General features: G+C 45.9%; 1 protein-coding gene across 5 annotated transcripts in view; it reads right to left on the reverse strand.

The window, feature by feature from the left end:
- LOC147430573 (uncharacterized) overlaps positions 1-17,097 on the reverse strand; it is an 88,961-nt gene that overhangs the window by 46,844 nt on the left and 25,020 nt on the right. For all 5 annotated transcript variants that reach the window (XR_015185632.1, XM_086493170.1, XM_086493169.1 and 2 more), the window contains exons 2-5: positions 9,224-9,302; positions 8,718-8,816; positions 8,544-8,588; positions 8,426-8,461 (exon numbers count right to left, since the gene is read on the reverse strand). Coding sequence is in view for 4 of the 5 variants with exons in the window: in XM_086493170.1 (XP_086349296.1) it covers positions 8,426-8,461; positions 8,544-8,588; positions 8,718-8,816; positions 9,224-9,302 (259 nt within the window). In the remaining variant the exon portion in view is untranslated. The remainder of the gene's footprint in view (positions 1-8,425; positions 8,462-8,543; positions 8,589-8,717; positions 8,817-9,223; positions 9,303-17,097) is intronic.

Here is a 17,097-nt window from a genome sequence, read left to right on the forward strand (position 1 = left end):
CTTTGATCCAGGTGCCAAAGCCAACTTTATTTCCCCAGAATTGGCTTCAAAGTTGGGAATCAGACCTGAAGAGATGGGGTATACAGCAGAGGCAGGTTTGGCATGTCCTGGCCATACAGAGGCTGTGACACCCATCATTGGAAAGTTGCGTCTACATATCCAGTCCTATGTAGATGCTGAAGAATTTTACATCATGCCACTGGACGGATGTGATGTGTTGTTAGGTATTCCTTGGTTATTTCGTGTACAGGGAATCATGGATGCCTACAACAAAAAGATCACTGTACAGAGCAGGGGAAAGACTCACATTCTGGATGTAAAGCTTAAAGGGGAGTCTATTCCTACTGTATCAGCTTCTGCTATTACTTCTGTAATGAAAAAGCATCTTTCTGCGTACTTGGTTTTTGCACGTGAAGTGTCAGATTGTGATGAATCAAATTTATCTGTGCTAGATAAAGAAAGTTCAATGTTTTTACAACAGTATAGTGACTGCTTTTCCGATTCGTTACCGTCTCAATTACCGCCAGAGAGACCCGAGGACCATGCGATAGATTTGGTGCCAGGCAGTAGCCCACCAAATAAGCCTCTGTACAGGGTTAGTGCGGCTCAGCAGAAAGAGATAATGGGCCAAGTACAGGAGTTGTTAGAAAAAGGGCTGATTCAGCCCAGTTCATCTCCATTCTGTTCTCTAGTGTTGTTGGTGCAGAATAAGGATGGCTCATGGCGTATGTGCATCGACTACCGTGCACTGAACAAGAATACCATCAAGAATAGGTTCCCTATACCTAGAATTGATGATATTATGGACAAATTAGAAGGAGCAGCTATGTTTAGCAGGATAGATCTAAAGAGTGGGTATCATCAGATCCGCATTAGATCAGAGGATGTGCACAAGACTGCTTTTAGAACAACGTTTGGCCTTTACGAATTTTTAGTGATGCCCTTTGGTCTCACAAATGCTCCGGCTACGTTCAATAGGATGATGGACAGAATTTTCCGTCCACACCAGCAGTTTGTTGGTACATTCTTTGATGACATGATAGTCTACTCAAAGAATGAAGAGGAGCATAGGCATCACTTGGCCATTGTGTTCAAAGAGCTACGCAGTCATAGGTTGCTCATCAATGCAAAGAAAAGTGAGTTTTTTCTGGAAGAGATTCACTTTCTAGGACACATTGTCTCAAAGGATGGTGTCAGAATGGATCCTGCAAAAGTTGAAGCGATCAAGTCATGGCCAAATTTGAAGACGGTGCATGATGTCCGAAGCTTTTTGGGACTATGCTCCTATTACAGACGGTTTATCCGAAATTTCGCTGAGATTGCTTCACCTTTACATGCTCTTCAAAAGAAGGCAGTCACCTTTAGATGGACACAGAAAGAGATTTTAGCTTTTAATCTCTTAAAGGAAAAGATGACTTTAGATCCAGTCATTGTGTTGCCAGATCTTAGGAAGATGAAACCGGCCTGTTCAATCCAAAAAGGGCGGTAGACTTTACTTCAAACCTTGATTTAGCTTTCACCCATTATTAGTCGTCTATTATACCTGCGCTATAGTGACACAAGAGAGGGGAATGGGATACAGATGCTAGAATGCACCTGTATGAGAAGACCGACACCAGATTGGCCCCTAACTTAGGCGCCCCTTTCGGTATTTCTTTATTGTTCAAAAGAGGGAATAAACGCTGTGGTTCCCTACAAGCTGCCCCGCACAAACTCGGCTGAATTTCCACTGTTCCAGCCCGATTTCGGCAACATAACTGTACTAGAACCCTTCACAGTCAGTATTCCCACGCATTGACTGACTTTCCCGACGCATACGGGCACTTTACAAAACCTGGCGAGAATCTGCAGCACGCTGAATTCTCTGTTTTCAGCCCTGAAAATGCGCCAGATCACTTGTACAGCGGTCCCCTTGCGCCCCGAACCTCCTGGGGGTATTAGGGTCCGTTTAGGGCCAAAACCCTAAACCTGCAAAAATACACAGCAGGCTGTAATTTACTGTTTCGGGCTCCGTTTCGCATGCCGGTCGCATCCGTAGCAAGTCCTCGAGCTCCCGCACCTGTAGGGCTACTTGCCCTTTGAATCGGACGAGATTTCTGGCGTGAAACCTCTCCGAATTCACCTGTACCTGCGGGGGGATTAGCCGCTAGCTAATCCAGTACCTGTGCAAGAGGCTCTTGCCTCGGCAATCGCGCATGAACCCACACAACTGTACATTGGTCAAATGAAGAGCCCACTAGAGGGGCATAACATACTGCCAAAGGGGAGAGAGAGGGCAGTGCGTAGCGTGCAGGGCATCACTCCTGGCACCGCACTGTGCATAAGAGGGAAAGCAAGCACTCCATAGCTCTTAACCTGTGACAGAGACTTGCAAAATGAGCCTCCCAGCTATAAATCACGTTTTTGCCTTCTCTATAAGTAGTAAACTGGCCTAAGAGTGCCAAGTGTCACTCATTTGTGCATTTTCCCGCTTTAGACCCTCGGGTCTAAAAATATCTCACCTGCAGCCTCTGTTGACTTGGCCACAGAGTAACAAAATGATCCTCATGTCAAACTGCACGTAATGACGCGAAGACATTTTCAGGTCCCAAAATAGCAGTTCCCTAAATTTTAGGAGATGCTGCCATTATATCTTTCTAGGTCATCCGACCCTCTTTGTACACTGCGGCCACATCCAGAACTGAAATGTAGCCTCTGTAGCAAAGGATTCCACTTTGGCTAGTCAATGACCCCACTTGGCTAACCATAGTCCTTGTCCAACCTTAGTGCTCTCTTGCCCTCAGGCCTGGACTCCCTCTGTACAGTTCCACACTAGCTATGCAATGCAGGGCAATTAGATTTCCCGAGGGGTGTTTCCAAAAAGTGAAAGTAAATAGATAATAAGAAAGAAATCAACAAAAAGGATAGATAGTAGTCACACGCTGGTGACATACCCCCCTCTTGACAAGGCCTCTGTACCCCATGCGATTATTCGAGCGGAGGTAGCCGCCCCTCCTATAGAGATTGAGGCTCTTACCAAATCAGTGTCCTTTATGCACAGTCTATGGGATACACATAGAGGCAGATATACTAGACTCGCTCTTGAGTCCTCTAGACAGTTAGCGATGCAGGGAGATGCATCATGTTGGTATGCACAGATGACCTCATGGTTTCAGAGGCATGGTCTCAGCATGGATAGATTGCCTCCCTTTCAGTATTCCCTGGATGCACCCTCCCTGCCAGTCACACGGACGGAGATCACTAGACTCATTCGTCAGGATCTTATACAGTTGGACACCAGGAGGACATGGGTAGAGCCGATACAGGAGTTGGGCACGAAGATGGCTTTCTACAAAGAGCACCTTCTCCAACTTTCAGGGGATGGGTTTGTGACTCGTCCGAACTACATGGACACTCATTTATCTCATGGTCTGCGATGTGCTATTGGTCAGATTCGCACATCCTCACACCAACTGGAGATTGAGACGGGTAGATTCAGAGGGATACCACCAGAGTCTAGGATATGTCAACTATACCGTAGAGAACCAGAGACAGAGCTACACTACATATGCCACTGCACTGTGTATTATGAGATACGAGGGCGCTTCCATTGCTTATTCAGGGAGGGTTTTGGACCCCTAGATAGAGTCATGAGGTATAGGACCAGAGATGCCTTGGCTTATATCTACTTGAGCTACACCGACATAGAGACAGTCTGTTGGGGAGACATGGAGTACGACAGTCGCAGAGACAGATCACAGACTTCTTTGGATCGAGGAAGCCAAGAGACCAACCACCAGCACAGGGTTGTACCCGCATTCATACCAGAGGCACCCTCATTGACAAAGCAATTGAGCTCGGGAGATCGAGACGACCACGACCGAGACACAAGAGCACACTACATCGACGGAGACTCCAGCAGAGGATCAGAGGCATTCTAGCACGACACCCAGATTGTCATTGAGGGCCTATTCTACATTTTCACATTTCACATTTCACACTTCATTTCAGTTTTCATTTTTACTTTCAATACTTTTTGTACTTGTACTTCAGACATTGTATTAGATTCACCACTTTGTATCTGATGGTCTCATAGGTCATTTTGTCCTTTTGAAGACGTTAATATATCATTTCATTTCTCTCTCTCGAAAGATAAAACACAACATAGCTTTGGCATTGATTGTAGACAAAAAAGACCACAATTCACAGATCTCCAAAGATCAGGCATTTAGTCGTTTTGCACCTTCAACTTGAATAGACATGCGGTGCCTCCTTCAAGGAGAGGTCGCTGCATAAAGGAAACTGAGGCACTTTTGATATGCTTCCCACTGACGCTCTCCATTAATTGATCTAATGTCTCTAACCTTTTGAATTATGACCCTTGGTATACAAGGTTTTCCACAAACTTTCTATGAAGATTAAGTGAATCTAACCTTCTGCATATCTTGGTATACTGACTATAAACAATTTTATGTATGATATACTTAAGATGAGAATGAGTTACTATCTTTCATCCTGAAAAAATGTATATTTGGCTCAAGACTAATTAATACATGGCTGTCAAGTGGATAATGACAGAGGAGCTTCCAATGTCATAAATTGATGGAAAGGCATGCTAGCACCGGTTCTATAAAGGAGGAATACAGCTAGGGTGGAGCTGGACTAGAATGGAGGACCCAAGTCTGAGGCAGTGGCAGCGTGAAACACTGAATCCCGGCAGCATTTGCAGTCTGACATGGCATTGTACGCACATGTTGGCGTGGCATCAGGGATGCGAGGTAGCTTTCTAGGCACCATTTGGGAAAAGTGTTGACTTTTCCGGTGCTTTTGTGCCCACTTTTGATAGCAGTTTTGGTGCTTTTTACGCTGGTAAAAATAACTATGATTGTTAAAGTCGTTGCAGCAATCGATTGTGGAAGCACCATCTTCTCTTCTTTGGGAGGAGGAATAGGATGAGCAGTCCCAGAACGGAGAGAGACAGCAGCAACTCTGAATGTGGAACGTCGGAGTTCACTAATCATGAATGGTAGTTTGGTCACCCACCATAAGCTAACTCTAATCTAGGTTTCTACTAACCAAGGTTCGTAGTTTAGACCTCATTGATCCTTACATTTTACATCAGGGTTTCCTCTTTATTAGCAATCTCTTCATTTAATTTTCAGTTTAAGTTTAGTTAATCTCATGAACAAAATCTACTCGGCCTTTTAACCTCAATCATTAGGTCTTCTATTCTACATTGGGTGACTACATCAAGGTGCTTGTGAAGGGCTTGGAATTCGAAGGCAATCACGTATTCTAGATCAAAGCTCGGCAAGGAAGACAACTGGAGGATTAGGAGATTGGGGAATCAAGTTTCTCACAAGAAGGTGGCACCATAGCAGTTCACTTCAGCAAGAGTGAGTAGCAAGACTAGTAGGATGAAAGGCTCGAGGAAATCAGATTTTTGGAAAAACAGAGCAATAGAATATCACCACAAGGCTGCCACTACTCAGAAGATAGAAAGGCTTGACACACAAAGGAACAAGAAAGGATCGGCCATAATCTCAAAGTGTTGTGTCGAAACAAGAGCATAGGACAGCTTCAAGATCTTCTTGCAGTAAGAGGTAGTAATTGCTGCCATCTACATCGTCATCAGAGCAAGGTCGCCACCACCAGTGCCAAGGAGAGGTGTGGGATCGTATGAAATGAGCCATAATGCCATGCCTATGTCTAACACGTTGTAGCATGAACGATGCGGCGTCTCTTTCCTCACTTGCCAAAAGTCACTCATGCACTGATTGAGCAAAAATTCCAACAGGGCACGCATGATATAGTGTCACCACGAGGTCAACGAAGAGGGCAAGGAGGGGTAGCATGTATGGTTAAGAAAGGATTGGAAGATTTTGTATCAATTGTGAAAGATGACAAGTACAAACGTTATGTATGGCTGAAAATTATGACACCAAAAAGAGCACCATTTTTTAAGCCGGTTGCTAAATTCCTCATCATGATTCCCTCTTTTATGCTTGCATGGATAGAGATCAGCGATTTTTTTATTTAGAAGCGGACATTGCTTATTTCAAAGGGGAAGGTGATGTTATTGTCTTTGGGGATATGAATGCTCGTACAAAAACATTGCAACATCATACTCAACAATTTGATATGCCATACATTTCAAGGGAGTTGGAGAAAGTTCACTTGTATAATCGTCCTTCAATGTGTGTGATTGGGCTGAAGAGAATGACAAGCGCGCAAAAGGACAAGCAGGTTTTCGTCGATGCCATAGCACCATTGATCATCTTGTCACTCTTCATGTTCTCATGGAGGAAATTCGATTGAAAGGCAAGCGATTGTATTGTTGTTTTGTGGACTTTAAGAAAGCCTTTGATATTATTCCATGTAACAATTTGTGGAGAAGGATGGAAGAACTCCAAGTGCCAAGTGAGTTTATGCTTGCGGTTTCTCGAATCTATGAGAAGGTGATGTGTCAATTGCGCATGAGAAGAAGAATTTCAGAAATTTTTGTAAGCACTATTGGGGTTAAACAAGGATGTCCGTTGTCACCAACTCTCTTTGGCCTATGCATCGATCGATTGGAACAAATGGTACTTGACTTTATGCAAGAAGAAGACATTAAAGAGGTCACTGTTTGCAATGCGATAATTATGCTTTTTGTTGTATGCGGATGATGTAGTGCTTCTAGCACACACTTTAGAAGATGCACAAAAGTTATGGTTGTCCTAGAGAACTTTTGCTTGCATAGTGGGCTGATTGTAAATGAATCCAAAACAAAGGTTATGCTTGTGAAAACCAACCATAAGGAGAAGTCATGCATTGTGTACAACAATGAGACACTTGAAGTTGTTGAGAGCTTTAAGTACCTTGGCCTTAGGGTTCCGGCCAATCACAAGTGGCATGAATGTGCTATGTGTCGTTTGGAAGCGAGAAAGAGAGCATACTATGCATTTGAGAACATGTGTAATGCAGGAAACATCAAGTGTTAGGTTCTCAAGAAGTACCTTTTTGACACATTGGTAACACCGGTTCTTCTTTGTGGAGTTGGTGTGGGGTGGGAGCATCTCAAAGTCTACTTAGAAAGAGTTTGAGAATGTCCAAAAGCGTTTTCTTACAAACTTTGTCCAAGTTAAGACACAAACACAGTATATGCTCCTACTTCTTGAGTCGGGATCTCTTCCAATTAAGGTTATGGGTTGTGGAGTACATGATAAAGATGTGTCAAAACCCCTCACATCGACTTCCTACAAATGCATGGGAAGTAAGCAAAAAAGTTCAAAGATGCATAAAAGCAAGATCTTGAGCACGGGATGGATGCAAGACATAAAGAAGTGGTTTGGGAGATGGGATGTATTACACTTGCTACATGATGCCTCAATTGACTCGCAAGTGAATGAAGCTTTTCTACAATGCCAATGTATTACGGCTTGGGAGGAATCCGGTGGGTCACGCTTCATACATTACACCATCCATATTGCCCCAACTACAAAACCATGTTCTTCACTGAAAGGGGAAACCGTACTCACACTTACATGCTTGAGCATATCCCCTTGTCAGTGATACGCACTATCGCAGCCATTCGCCTTAGCTCCCACTCCCTTCGATGTGAGACAGGGCGTTGGGGCAATGGAGAAGAGTCAAATCGACTATGCACATCATGCTCACTGCAAGTTCGAGAGTCTAAGTACCACACACTAATAGAGTGCTCAACTTTTGGTCACATTAGAACTTGCTTCCCTCACATTTTTAGCCATGACTCAAACCTACACACTTTCTCTCCCAACCACAATGTGGGCTCTCCATTGCGATTCTCATCACCACAATTTTGGAGCATCGAGAGTCACTCATCAGCCACACACATACTACATCACATGTAACTCTGGTCCCATAGGTCATATTTGACCTCCAAGGACGATAATAAAATCTATCTTACAGACTCCATTAGGCTTACGTAGTCTGTGGGTTGGCTCTGGGTCGTTGTAGCATGCCCGCATGGCACATCGAACCCATGTGCACATGACAAAGTTGCTGACCAATCATCTCAGCTTGGCGAGTACCCCCAGATGCAACATCCAACAAGACATACGAAACCAAGCAGTAGCAAATAATACATGTTCTCTCTGCCAGCAAGGCACAAGAGAGTAGAGGGCCAATATGTCAGTCTGCAGTGGACGGACCATACAACAGACAAAAACTACACTGCATCCATGAGGTGTGATACTCAATGAGGCTGAATATGGAGATTTAAGAACTAAAACAACAGTTTAGGATGTTACAGCTGAAACATGCTTAAAAGACATCAGGGTGCACCACAAATTCAAAATTTTTCACCAATTCAAGCTACAGGATGTCATCATCACTTTAAATTTAATATTTTTAGAACAAGAAAACAAGTACGTAAAATTACTTTCCATATTCCAATGAAAAATGGATGTAATGGAAAAAAAACTACCTGCAAATTTTGATAATCTTTCCTCAATTTCTCATTCTGCAGCAAAAGCACCTTAAATCAACACTTGCAAGCCAAAGGAAAAACTCATCTATGCTTGTTACATGAAAGCCAAAAATACCTGCACAACAAGCTCTTTGTTTTTCGACTTTAACACTCCAAGCTCCTGCATGAAAAATACAAACGTTCATCGTCGACTGCAAACTGCAATATGCAAGCAGCTAACAGAACAAGAAACATGAAACTTAAAAATTGCAGAAGACTACTAGAAGCAGAAATTTGAGTTTAACCCTACCTCAAGCAACTGTTGATTTTTATCATCAACAACTGTTAGTGAAGGTACATACAAATTCCGAATGTCTTCAATCCTTGCCTTGCGGTTGCAATGAGGACACTACGTTCAAAAATACACTACGTTATAATCAGTTAAATGATGAATGGATGAGTGTTATACTCCTGCTTCAAGATGTAAGCTTTTAAGTTGTTGCAACTATTGTACATAATGGGTGAAGCATAAACTCTCATTGCCTTCCTCTTGTTTGATAAAACACTAAGGTTAGAGGATGCTTTATCACCCAATCCATCAAGTAAAACAGCTTTTACAACCAATCAATTCATATATTGATCTATTCCTAGCTCAAGAATTTTTGCCTTTGGTATCTTGTAACTTCCAAGCTCAATTTCAAGAGCTTACAAGAAGTTACCCTCAACTTGCATCTTGCATTTGAACTTAAAGAAAGAGCTCCAACCCAAGTGTAAACGCATATTGTATACATACACCATGAAAACTGTAAATTCTACCTTGCTATTCTTCTTTCCTCTTTGGTTGAGCCATCGCCGAATGCAAGATCTGCCAAACAAATGACCACAAGCCAGACAACTGCCAGATAAAACACAAAGAGTTGAAAAAAAGAGTTCTTGTAAGCCAAGCTTCTTCTTAAAGGTGTCGAATTAACTGGCTTTCAATAATTCTTCCTTCGAAATGTTCTAGAAAGGAGCACGATAAAAACTAGTCCTTGGTTGATACAAGTAGAGGTTGAATAGTTAGTGCCATGACAGTGATATTGGCATTTGCAGACAGGTTGGAAACGTGTCAAATCCAAAAAGTAAAGAAATTTGACTTCAAGCAACTAGAGAACCTAGTTTGTGCCCAACCCTCTCTTTTTATGCATGCTGGTGGGAAAAAAGCAGGTATTGATTTGGGGTGCCGGCAGAAAAGGAGAGGGTTGGGAAGTGTGTGGGTGGGTGGGTGTGGTGGTGGCGGTGGTGTGTGTGTGTGTGTGTGTGTGTGTGGGGGGGGGGGGGGGGGGGGGGGGGGGGGGGGGGCCGGGGGATGTTTTCTTTCATGATTCTTTCTTCAAAAGTTGTGAAGAGAGCACCATGTAAACATGTAGAGGTTGAGTAGTGTGTGTGTGGGTGTGGTGGTGGTGGTGGTGGTGGTGTGTGTGTGTGTGTGGGTGTGGTGGTGGTGGTGGTGGTGGTGTGTGTGTGTGTGTGTGTGTGTGTGTGTGTGTGTGGTGGTGGTGGTGGTGGTGTGTGTGTGTGTGTGTGTGTGTGTGTGTGGGGGGGGGGGGGGGGGGGGGATGTTTTCTTTCATGATTCTTTCTTCAAAAGTTGTGAAGAGAGCACCATGTAAACATGTAGAGGTTGAGTAGTGCCGTTAGGTGAAATCAGCTTTTCCATACAAAGTGGAAACACTACAAATCCAAAGAAGTTTGACTTCAAACAAGTGGAGTGTTGGCCTGAAACAGATGCTCACTCTGCACTCATCTATGCACAAACAGTATGAGTCCACAAATCATGAGCATACAACAATAGAAGCTTCAGAGAGGTTGTGTCCAATTCTCTCTATACAACATGCTAGGATGGGTCACGCATTAAATGGCCAAAAACATGGCCACACAGTCACAAGAAACCGTAGTCAGACGATCCAATCTAATTACTTGTTATCCATAACATCTGGAAGCTGCGTAGCTCTTGCCACATATACCTGAACCCGAGGAAACCTATGCAGGTGACCAGTGATCTTGGAATCATAATGTGCAGCAAAAAACACAAGGGATAATGATGAACGGCAAACTAAGAAGGAAAATAGACAGAAAAACTATGTATTGTTTGCTGACATTGAGATTCCTCAACAAAGAAGTCTTGAATAAACTTGGCGAGAACGATGGTGCAAATCCGTCGATCAAAGGGAACAAACAAAGGATAGTCTACCTACAAAGGGCCGCCATCTCTAGACCTCTGAAAATCTCCATGGACCATGTGCAAAGATGTGTGCAAGCACCTGCTGTCACAAAGTGATGGTGTGGCATGTTGTACCCGACCAGAAGAGAGGACCTAAATGGAGGTTGAGCTGGATCAGATGAGAGGACCTGAGTCTAAGCGAAGCGGCGCATTTTGCAGGCACTGACATGGCATCCGTACAGTGCTATTGTGGCAGTTATAGGATGCAGGGCTTCTTTCGCAGCCAGCTATGAAAGCTTTGACTTTTGCAAAGCTTTTGGATGCCAGCTTCAATAGCAATTGCCTATGGGTCACAGTGCATTTAAATATGTGGCCTTGCGAGCTCTTTACACATCACTGCATGGTTACAGACTACAGAGCAACTCCCCAGCAGCTGTGATCTCTGTCTCTATGGGTGATGCTCACTCTCACGTTCAATATTTCTTAATATCACAATGTTTCATGTTTCTGGCTTGGGCTCTAAACTGTATCAATGGCACCTTTGACAAGTTCTCACAAGGTGCCCCATGATATTGCATGGGTTTGGCCTACCTGTGACCACAATCTCCCTAGTACAAATGGTCCCCTTTAGTTCACACGAAATACTTTGAGAGGTAACCTATTTATCAAGCTGTGCTGAGTTCCATACATAAATGTGAATTGCGATTTGCCTAAGCACAATGGGTACTCTACAGTATTTTGGCGGCTCAGAAAAGATATTCTCACGTACTGTACGGGTCGTGACTGTACATACTGTACGTCGTGCTGTATGGATAAATTTTTTAGGTACGTAAAAATACGTACCTTTGTAAAAAATCAATAAATGAGAGGAAATTTAAGAAAATTTTATTTTCCTCGTTAGAGGGTTAACCAATCTATGTCATGCAAAGTACTTGGGGACACATTACTACACACATTATCCACTAGAGATCTCACTCAACTTCAAAACAAGTACCAACCTTCAAGAAACAATATACATTGAACAACGTAAAAACGTTTCTACCTGCTGACAAGAGAACTCAGAACAATGACAAACCTTCGAGCATGAAGCAATTGAACAAAAGGTAAGTTGCTGACAATAAACTCGGAACTGTAGAAACATTGCTTCAAATCGATATCCAGAGTCTAGTAGCCTAAAAGGGCTTTAAATTTTTATTTTTTTTAAATCACCATACTGTACGATCCATACGCGTACTGTACGGATCAGTACAGACGTACCGTACAGTACGGTTCCACACGTACGTATTGGTACAACCTTGGTCTTCAACACACCCATAGGGATCTCATCTTCATCAGATCTGCCAAGAGGTTTCCTGTCAGAGGCCATTCCATCGGGCTCTCTAGGAGATATAGGTGGTACTATTACTGAAGAAGATGTAGCAGCTGAAGGGGATGCAATTTCAGCTATGGAATCACTAGCTATATACCTGCATAATGAGGCACACATAACGGGCTTAAGGATTAGGGTTTATGTGGCTAGGTCAAAGGCACAGCAGATCACTGCGCTTGTATGGTTGGTCACAAAAAAACTCTCCCCCTGCAAAGGTGGCACATGCCAGTCTCCTACTCTCTCTCTCCCTCCCTCCCTCCCTCCCTCCCTCTCTCTCTCTCTCCTTTTTTTTCTTGAAAGGAAACACATCGCTGATTCTCTATTACTTTGCCTTTGAAACTGAAAAAATTGAAACATAACCCCCATAGGCTGGAACAACAATATAACTGAAAAAACCAGGGGAAAAACCCCTCCTAAGAGTGCTTTTTGTTGGCTCCAGAGAATAGGTTTCGATCTCCTGGCTCACTGCTGCTGTTCTCCCCCCCGCCCCCTGCTCGCCATCGCCCTCCCCCCCTACCTGCTCACCCCGCCTCTCTGCCTAGTGTCTGGCCCCTGCCCCCTGCCCTGCCGCTGCCCCGCCCGCCTGCACATTGCCCCTAGTCCATCTCCTCGCCCTCTTCAGTCCTGGTTGACTGGTCTCGACAGCACCTTCGACGTGCTTAGTCCAACAGGAGGTCTCTGTTCGCCGATGCCTCTTCGCCCTCTCTTCACAGCAGCAGACACAGATGGAGGCTCAAGCTCCGCCACAGAGGGATTCCAATGAAGTCTCCCTCGCCCGACCCCGCTAAGCCCACCATTCGACTTGCTCTCTCACCGGCAGAGCAAGCGAGCCTAGCCACAGAGGTGGAACGCCTTCAAGCGACTTCCGTCATCTGCAAGATTCTCGCAACCTGACTCAACAGAGGAAAGCTGCGTGATCTTCTCCAGGCCCGCCTTCTCGCAGAGGTGGACAGAGGTGGAACGCCTTCAAGCGACTTCCGTCATCTGCAAGATTCTCGTAACCTGACTCAGCAGAGGAGAGCTGCGTGATCTTCTCCAGGCCCGCCTTCTCGCAGAGGTGGGCAAGATCTTGGATGTTCAGTTCCTCGGACGTGGCTACTATTAGATAGAGTTCGAGACTTCTGCGATGGCGTCCAAGGTCATCGTGATGAGCCCCTTGGCCATCCGAGCAGTTCGAGCCCACTTTCGACAGTGGAGGCATGGTTTTGATCCAGCTACAGATGTTCTGGTAGAGGAGGAAGACCTTCCCATCTCCGTCTGCTTTCTTGGTTTGAGGAGGGAGTACCTTCCACTTTTATCCAGGATAGGGCTCAGAGATTGGGACTGTCTTGGAGACACCTCGCACGGCAGCCTCTGTAGCTGCCAAGGCGGCCGGCATCCCCTAAGTACGTGTTCTGGTTAGGGACACCCACACTCTCCCGAAGGTCATCCTACTTCCTCGGGTGTGTGGGGGTTGGTTCCGACAAAGCGTGGAGTATTCGGGCCTCCCGAATCAGTGTTTCATTTGTCAACAAATGGGCCATCTTGCGAAGACCTGTCCACGAAGAAGACCCCAACCTGCACCACAGGCCCAGGCCCAACCCTCAAGGGCTAACCAGCACTAGCAGACAGAGTCAATGAGTACACAAGCAGAGCCACCCTCCGAGCCTGGGGCTCAAGCGGAGGGTTGGAAACAGGTTCGTGGTCGACGTCGACAGAGGCCACCGCGCCAGCTTGGCACTCAGAGTGGTGCCCAGGGCCCAAGCTCCTGCCCAACAGCAGTGGGTTCCCACAGGAAACCATTTCGATCCTCTTCAACAGAACGAGGTCCCTGCTCCACCTCAGCCTCACCCTCGACAGCCCCTCCTCCCCCCTCTTCCACACCCCCCCCCCCCCACCTTCTCCCTCTGTCTCTCCATCTCGCCCTCCTTCCTCTGCCGCTCCCCCTTGCCTCCCCTCTCCTCCTCCTCCTCCCTCGAGCCCCCCTGCTCACGCTTCTCCTCCCGCTCCATCCCCGCAGCCATCCCAGGGGGCAGGGCCTTTCTTGGCTGCTAGGAGATCTCTCGACAGCGCTTTTGCCACGAGTCGCTTGGCGAGAGAGGGACAACCTTTCTTGTGACCCCCTCTTCTAGTGCAGACGTCCCCCTTTGCAACAGGTTCTCGTGGTCTGATGAGCTTCAATAATCGTCGTCATTGGGATTTCTTTGCCTACGACTTTACATCGTTTCTCGGCGACCCCTGACCAGACCTTGAGGCAGCCTGCTTCAGAGTTCATGTATTGTTCCTTGCAGCTAGGGAGATAGGGGCCTTGGACTCAGCGGTTGGCTTCTCTTTTCCCCTTATGCGGTAGGGACCACGTTGAGTGGACTCTAGACTAAGTGTTGGAGTGGCTGCAGACACAGGCCCTAGAGTTCTCTCATAACATGGGAGACCTAGGGGTTACAGACTTGCTTCAGACTCTGTGGCGGTTGGCCAAGTTTTCTGTGACACCTCCAAACTCAGCAGGATGTAGACACATTGTGGTTCACTTCTTTGCTGACACGCAGAGCCCACCATGTTATGTACACATACATGAGGACTCCTGGACAGAGAAGGTTGTGTCACAAACTGGTGACGTGGCTGCCCATGGTACACACACACGCGCCTGCTAGGGCTGGCTGAAATGCTGACCAGGCAAGATTTCCGGTTTTCACGTTGCTAGGGTTGACGAGGCATGGTTGTACGCAATCCCGCGTTTTGCGGCGCTTTTTCTGGCAGCAGCGGCAGTTTTTGGGCCTGCTTTTTATCTATGCAATTAGCAAGAGAGAGAGAGAGCTTTACTTTTGCTTTATTTGTCAAGCAATGGCTTGAGAGAGAAATTGCTTTATTTTTATGAAGCTTTTGATTTTCAGCTTTTGGGGCTCTGCTATTGGCATCCCTTGTAAAACCTTTATAAGTGTGAGTATGGGCGCAGAGTCTGAGAGTGAGACCCTCCCACTCCCTTCTACTTTGAGTTGCAGATTAATACAAAACGAAATACCGAAAGGGGCGCCAATCTTTGGGGCCAATATCTCACAATTTTGCGAAGGACCCGAAATTTGCAAAATTTATGACCTAGACCTCCTTCGACGAGGTGCACTCACAGTGGCGGCAAACCACTGAACCACCCCTCAAACCGGCTGAAACCGGCCCGTAGGGCGGTAGGCGTTGGCTTTCACCCGAAATTCTTTACTTTAGACACACACACAGAGCACTTTGCAAAGGAGACTTGTAACAGGAATTAACACTTAATCACACACACGGCTCGGAAGCTAGAATGCTCCGAGCAGACGCCGACAACCTGTAGGCCCCAAAATTGGCGCCCCTTTCGGTATTTCTTTATTCTTTAGGAGGGTAAAGTACAAAGAAGAGTCCTCGGAATCCTTTGAATGTATCCCACTAGATACCGCCTGTTTTGGCCAAATTTCGGTAGCATCACAGCCCCTAAACTTGCGCGAAACCAATTCCCCTGCTAGAACTTGCTTCTACTGTTGTATACCCTCTGATTCTTGCCCAAAAACAGTAAATTCAGCACGCTGTATTTACTGGTTTTTGCCTCGTTTTCAGCCCTAAACAGTCCCCTAACTGTCCTCTGCCAGTGGGGCACGATTCCCAAAGGTTCTGGCGTCCGTATGGCTGAAAAACAGTAAAATTACAGCGCATACACAGCGCTGATTTTGCACCTGTATGGTGAGGTTATGACCCTCACCAGTGCCAGCTTTGGAGTAGCAGCTAGCTACCCCTGTTCCTGCTCAAGGAGGCTCTTGCCTCAGCACAAAAGCATGAACCCACACAGCTGTACATCAGTCAAATGAGGAGCCCTCTTGTAGGGCATCACATAACTGCACGTAGGGGAGAGAGAGCAGTGCGTAGTGTGCACGGCATCACTCCTAGCACCACACTGTACATGAGAGGGAAAGGAAGCACTCCATAGCTCTTAACCTGTGACAAAAGCTGAAATGAGACCTCTCCCAGCTTAAAAACCAGCGCCCATTTTTCTGCAAGGGGAAAGTTCATGAAAATTCGACACTTGGCGCATTTACAAGCATTTGCCCGTTTTGGGTTCGCCGCTTAAAAATATCCTGACCGTTTGCCCAGTTGACTTTGCGGCAGAGTTGTAAAATGTTCCCCTAGTCATACCGGAGGTAATGACGCGAACACATTTCACGGCCCAAAATAGCAGTTCCCTAAATTTTAGGAGATGCTTCCGTTGGGCTCCCACTGGTCTTCTGACCATCTATCCTCATTGGGACCGCATCCAAAAGTGCAATGTGGCCCAACTGTCGGATACTTTTTGTTGGTAATCCCACCTTGACTTTACGACTTAATTGAGTTCACTTCCTAGTATCCACCAACTTGCTAAGTGCGACGGGGGTACCTATATGATCTTGCTCTGAGCCTAGACATCCTCTTACCATACGAATTCCAGTGCCGCCACTACCCATCTGCGGGTGAGACTACCGTTCACATTGGCCATGCAATGTCCGACCGTTTGCTACTTCAAGAAGAGGGTCTCAAAAACAAAACAAAACCCCTTGGAAAGAAACCAACAACTAAAGTTAGCAGTTGCCACGTCCTCGTGACATAGTTAACAGTTGCCACTATGCGTGACATACCCCCCTCTTGAAATCACAAACGTCCTCGATTGCATACCATAAATACACGCCACTGATGATCTTGTGCTATTAACTCTTTTATCATCGCATGTATCCACAAGAAAGGTCATAACATATAGATACAGATGACTTAATGAGGCCTTCATACTTTTGTCATTTCCATCTATTACACTGAATTCATATGTACATTTGATGTACTAGCTCTATCATTACCCCTCCTTTGCACACGTTGGGTTGGGGCATAAGTAGGCTGTAACCCAAAGGCTTCAAGGTAAAGCTACAATACATTTGGTGATTCTGACAGTTCATGCTCTTCCATCCACTTTGCATCCATAGGCGGATAGTTCTTGAACTTCACCAAAGTGTGCTCAACGATATTAAAGGGCTTGCTGCTGCTGCACGCTCCCCCCCCTCTTGCGCCATCGCCTCCCCTCACCCCCCTTCTCTCTCTCGCCCTCGCGCTGCCATCAGCCCCCCTCGCGCTGCCCCCCCCCCCCTCGCCCTCG

This window comes from Adiantum capillus-veneris, chromosome 21 (genome assembly GCF_014529385.1).
Source record: "Adiantum capillus-veneris isolate H3 chromosome 21, ASM1452938v2, whole genome shotgun sequence".
In the NCBI taxonomy this organism is placed as follows: Eukaryota; Viridiplantae; Streptophyta; class Polypodiopsida; order Polypodiales; family Pteridaceae; genus Adiantum; species Adiantum capillus-veneris.